Source organism: Epargyreus clarus, unplaced genomic scaffold (genome assembly GCF_041222505.1).
Source record: "Epargyreus clarus isolate Ecla_fem2 unplaced genomic scaffold, WU_Ecla_fem_2.2 ptg000009l, whole genome shotgun sequence".
Taxonomy (NCBI): domain Eukaryota; kingdom Metazoa; phylum Arthropoda; class Insecta; order Lepidoptera; family Hesperiidae; genus Epargyreus; species Epargyreus clarus.
The window spans coordinates 3,564,788-3,570,787 of NW_027332217.1; the positions used below are offsets into that span (position 1 = coordinate 3,564,788).

General features: G+C 36.4%; 1 protein-coding gene across 2 annotated transcripts in view; it reads left to right on the forward strand.

Annotated features, from left to right (window-relative positions):
• Positions 1-5,124, forward strand: part of LOC140744773 (uncharacterized) — a 127,443-nt gene extending 122,319 nt beyond the window's left edge. For both annotated transcript variants that reach the window (XM_073076429.1, XM_073076430.1), the window contains 3 exons: positions 1,147-1,254; positions 2,698-2,911; positions 4,359-5,124. In XM_073076429.1, coding sequence (XP_072932530.1) covers positions 1,147-1,254; positions 2,698-2,911; positions 4,359-5,063 — 1,027 coding nt within the window. In that variant the 3' untranslated portion in view covers positions 5,064-5,124. The remainder of the gene's footprint in view (positions 1-1,146; positions 1,255-2,697; positions 2,912-4,358) is intronic.
• Positions 5,125-6,000: the final 876 nt, after the last annotated feature.

Genomic DNA, 6,000 nt, shown 5'->3' on the forward strand with positions numbered 1-6,000 from the left:
CTCTTGACTATTTTAGGTCCGTTGAGTATGCATAAATGGAAACAAACACAGGCAGGAACAGGGAGGACGAAGTCATGAACAAAAGCTTGTAAATCTTATGCATCCAAAGCACAAACATATAATCTTACTTAAATCTAGGGTTTGTTTTCTTAACAAAACATTCCTTATTCGACGAATTCAAAAGCATATCGTTCCTCCGAATACTTTCAGTGAAAGCAAACATAAAAATCAACGGCTTCAATTAAAGCACGATGAAAATATCAAAGAAAGCGTGCAGGTTGGTGTTATGTGCGAAAAAAATTACGCCGACGGTCGCGGTTGTCACATAAAAGGCTATTTGGGACACCTCGGAAACTTGAAAGAAACCGGCCGTAAACAAACTAATAAAATATTCAAAAAGGCTTTACCGTTTTAAGGAAACAGCGACTTTACACAATTTACAATCGTAAAACGCTTTAAAAAGATAAAAAGCGAATAAATGCAGATAACATTTTACGGAGTAAGACGTGTAGTGAGGATGGTACCGCCACCGTTCCTGCGCTCTCAGAATTTCACGGAATACCTGATGCCGTCCTTATCTTCTTATCTCTGTTGGAACGAGATCGATAGTCAGTAGAGCATGCTGAATATGTGAACGGTATACCGGAATTCGACTATTTTCTCGGCCTCCCATTCATGCCGGATTGCTGCAATTCTCAGATAAAGATCATCTTAATTCACACCTTCAGTTATCTGGGTCCTTTTCTCCGTGTGTACTGTTGCATCAACAATGAATTTTCTTTTATAAAAATAATGACTACTACCAAGTTTTTATGTGCATACCAATAATAATTGTGCGTGATTTTCCTGATATTATTAATATCATCACCACCAATTATTTATTGAATTCATTCCAGTAATAGACTTTTAACTTCCACAGCTTATAAATGAATTCAACAACACCAATGCATTCACCAACACCATATTAACAAAAATTGTAAAATCTTGTAACTTATGTAAAATACTTCTTTAGTACACACTTTTATGTAACAAACCAAATTCATAGATTACTAGCGGCCGCCCTACCTATGCTTAATTACAGAAAATAAATTACAATAGAGAAAAAATATGTAATGAATACTAAATATTATAATATTGTCTTTTCAGAACAAAATCTACATCTGGTTTGGCCGTGGAGAGCAAGGAGCCCGTGCCGGCGCCTTCGCCCGCTGACTCCGGAGTCTCAGAGTTGGAACGCGATCAACATGACTATAGGTAATTCTTCTATCATTCTTTCTTTACCATCGGCAGCCAATCATCTAGTTTCAACAAAATTTAAAAAGGATCTGGATTGTTACTACTTTATTAGTTAGTACTAAGGTACGTTTTAGTAGGTACTTTACTTATCAAGGACAGTTTTTAATATGCTATGGAATTTAGTATCATCATAGTCGATCATGTAACGTGAGAAATACTACATTATAATACAAATATGTCTTGAATATGAATGTACCTACTTATATTTTTTATAAATAATATAAGAGTACCAGACGAGCATGCAAAACCTCCTGATGGGAAGCTACTGCCGCCTATGGACGTCCGTAATCAACCCCAGATATTCCTACCGGTGGTCAGCCACAGATTCGCCGCTACCCCTAAGGACTAAGCTGGACCGCCTCGGAATAGTACCTATATCTCCCTTACCACACCCTTTAAACCAGATCACAGCACCGCTTAGTACTACTGTTAAGAGGCAAAATAGGTGTGGCGGTGGTGCCGCCGGAGTCAAACCACAAAGGGTTCATATAAGGTTTGTTTCCAATGTTCAAGTTTTAATATTCAGATCCTTGTAGATAAACATTGGTAACAACAATCTTGATTTATATAAATCGTAATACGTTTTAAGTTCAATTAAGTCGTAAACATGCTTTAAAATTCATGAGTCGTACGTCTTGTTACTATTGTACATTTATTGCAGTTTGTGGTACATATTGTTTTAGAATTGCGCATGCACTGTGACACATTATTCCTTTGTTTCTTTACCGTCTTTACCTTACGTACCTAATTGTTATTCTCGTCTGGAAATGCAATTTGTAGTGCGAATATTGAGCCATAACTATAACGTTTTATGTCTGGATTATCCAGATCATATATCTAAATACCAAGTCATCAAAGTTTTATAATTCTTCATCAGTATAATTATCATTACAACTACTATGTCATCAAAACCTTCAACTTTAATTAAAATGCAGATTTCTGCTAATTTATCTTTATGAAATAATTATTTACATGACGTCTTTACCATTCACTATACGTATACGACAGTTAGTGGGGAAATAATCATCTTCATATCAGCTTGCCGAAGCATCTGAATGACGAATAAGTTGTGTGTTACTAATAGGTTCTTAAGGATTTATTTTAATATTATTTAAATTGTTTTAATGGAATAAATTTGTGAGAACAATTTTTATGATCCCTATGCGCAGTCGTATATCAGCGATACATAGATTTCGTCTTTACTCTAAGGGCACATGGCACGTGCCCAGGCCTCTCTATTTACTATCGACATTTCTAAATTGAAAGTTGTTCGTTCACCAAATCAGATTTTTGCTTTCCTTCTGAACAGGTGGTTTTTATTTTCCATTAAACTACTCCTCCGAGGGGGGTTCCAAATTCTTAAATGCCAAAGTATTCCAAAGAACCCGCGATACATTCCAGCTCGACAGAGCGTCTCCGCCACGAAGCCCGTATCCGCGGCCCGCGGCTGATGGTGCAGAGCTACGCGCGGAACCGCGACGAGCGCGACGCCGAGCTCGCGCGCGTGCGGCGCGACCGCGCGCTGCTGAGGCAACGTCTCGAGGACACCGAGTGGAGCCTGTGCCAGCGCGCGGGGGAGATCGCGCTGCTCAAGACACAGCTCAAGGAGGCTCAGGTAATACGCCCTGTACACTTATATCCCCACCCAAACAAAGAGGACTCAGGTATATATATATGATCAAGCCATCAAATCACACGAGGCTCAGGTAACCTGGTGGAAACTTAGAATACAACTACACTGTATGTCAGACCGGTATGGTGACCTCTCCGCTAACCAAAACGTCACACACCACCCGGTCAACGTCACCACAGCTTAAGGAGGCTCACGTAATGTGATAGAAATTTAAGAAACTACTTCGCATAGGTCCAATACCAACATGTATGATAGAGCTTCATCAGGGTAAGTTGATGCTGCATCGATTAATTATTTAGAACCGCGATTCTACGTACGTACGTGCTAAAACCAGTACAGTTTGGCCGGAGAGGTGAAATTACCTCAACACTTATTTCAGTGGAAGGGTGAGAATGCCGGCTTACTTACTATAGAACAATAATCCTCAGAAGTAGAACCACATCTATTCTCAGCTTCAGGTAAATCCCCTCTTCTGTATAGAGTCAGTTACCGATATCTATGAATCACATGACTATTTACTATCAGGTTGGATAACATACCCGTTTACTTTACCACAAGAGTTGTCTTGTACAAAGTAAACGTGATGTATGGATATGAAACGGATCATGTACGCCAAGTGGAGAGTGAGTAGATAGAGCTTCAGGTATCATATAGAAAATGCATTCGGAAAGCCGCTCCTAATATCACAACCAAAAAAGACTGTGTCAAATTATTCTAACTTTAATTGGCAAAGGCTAGAACTTTCTAAAGCCATCAAGTTTGTGCTGGAGAAGACAAAGCAGAAGAAGCTCTAGTTAAATTAAGTTGTAAATAACAAGTATTTGGACAAAACCCAGTTCATTCATCTTCCATTTGGAAAGACAGTGTTTATTTTTTTCAAAAGAAATTTTACAAAGAAACTCGAGGATTCTAAGAAGAGTTATATACATTATAAGGCATTTACGTGGTTAAAACAAAAACACGCAAGTTTTCGCAAAATAAATTGAGCAATAATTTTCTTTACTCAAATAATAAGTAACTAAAGGAGTAGAATTGAGAAATGTTGATTTAGTTAAAGAAATAGCTCATTTGAACGTGACTTTGAAATGTTACATTAATGTATACAAAAGATTCCAAATATTATTCATCCATAATTTTAATAAGTATGTACATAATTCTTCAAATATGTAGTACCTACTGAGTTTCGTCAATAGATTTATGCAATTTTTTTGCAATGTCATGTCTCATAATTATTCCAACTACCAATTTCTTCATTTTTATATTATTTATTTTATATATTACGATTTTTTCCTCAAAGACAGGACTTATTTTTGTTTTATTTATAATTTTAACAGTTACTAAATTTCCCTTTAAATGTCTTTCATTAAACATTAATGTCGATTGATAATTAATATTCGTTATAATTATTATAATAATTATCTGTTTCCAGAATGAACAAACAGCGAAAGGCCACGAGTATCTCACACTGAAGGCCGACTGCCGCCAACTCCGAGAGGCTCTCGACAAGAAGGAGAAGGAAATAATGAGATTGCGCGCAGAATCGGACGAAAAAGAGAAATCCGTGAACCGACTCCAATCCGAAGTGGACAGACTCTCCAACGATTTAATGGAGAGCGTTTCAGATCTCACCAAAACGAAGGAGTCTAGCCGAAACGAGATAGAGAAACTGAAAACAGAGCTGAAGGAACTAAGACAGGAGTTGTCTGACGTTTCCCTCAGCGGATACGAGGGAATCGAGTGCGGGAGAACCATGAGAGGGATATACGATGTTTGTAAGACGAACGAGTACCACTGGTCTTCAAGTGACAGTGCGTTAGAAGACGCTGAGGTTCAAAGACTCAATGGAGAGCTCCCAGATCCGTGTAATGGGCCTTGTCCCGCCACAGCAGTAGTGGAACGACTCAAATGTGAGCTAGAATCAAAAGAAACGCAATTTAACAACGAAAGGCGAAAATGGTCGGAGGAGAAAGACAAAGTGCTAAGATACCAGAAGCAGTTGCAACTGAACTACGTGCAAATGTTCAAACGAACTCGCACACTTGAGGCAGAGGTGGATGGCTTAAGACTAGAGCTGGAACTCTGCAACAAGAACATGAAGAATATCAACAAACACGGGAAAACCATAGAACTGTAATGCCAAATTCAATAGAGTTTAATATTTATTTAGGCTCGGTACACACACTGTAGGATAATTATACAATTATACATTACAAAGTCTTAAGGAATGAAAAGGGTTTAGATCAAAAATAGATTTGAGCTTTGAAATAAATATGAAAAATCAATTATTTAAGTTTCTTAACGATGCTTCGCTCTTAATGAAAATATTAATTATTATCTAGAAGGCAATCTATGGATTTAAATATAAATTGAAGTAACTGTAATTTCAAAATATCTGCTGTATTTTAAACTCATGTTAAATATATAATATACTATGAACTATAAATACACCTAATACGAAATATATTAAATTATTAAAAAAACACAATGGAGGCAATACATTAAAAATAGGCTTTGTATAACACAAATTATTTGTATATGTTAATAGTATTTGCCAATATTTTTTAACTGTTTCAAATATCATTTTTCAAAACAAAGCGAATTATTATACAATAATATTAACAAATTGAATTATTATACAATTATACCAACATATACAAATAGATATATGTACAAAATCAATCGCTTCTTATCGATTACCTTCAAATGACAATAATTGTAAACTTTAAAAAGAGAAACATAGAAATAAAAAAAAAATATATATTTTTATATAAGACAAGAAAATTTATATTATATAGCTTTGTGTACCGAGCATTAGTCAAGACCTGTAAATATCTAGACTATAATATCATCTTGCCTGGTCGTCAGTTATCTAAACCTAGCCTAAGGGTGGGTTGCATCGAGCTCGTTTAAAGTTGGCGTTAATGTTAAATAACAGTAGAAATGGGATGTAACCATTCTGTGTTGCACCAATTTAGTTGTTATAAATGTCATTTGTGTCGCTGTCACCAATTTTTAGTCGACGTTGACAAATTTTGAACTTGACAAATACAATATCCATTTTATTTCTGCCT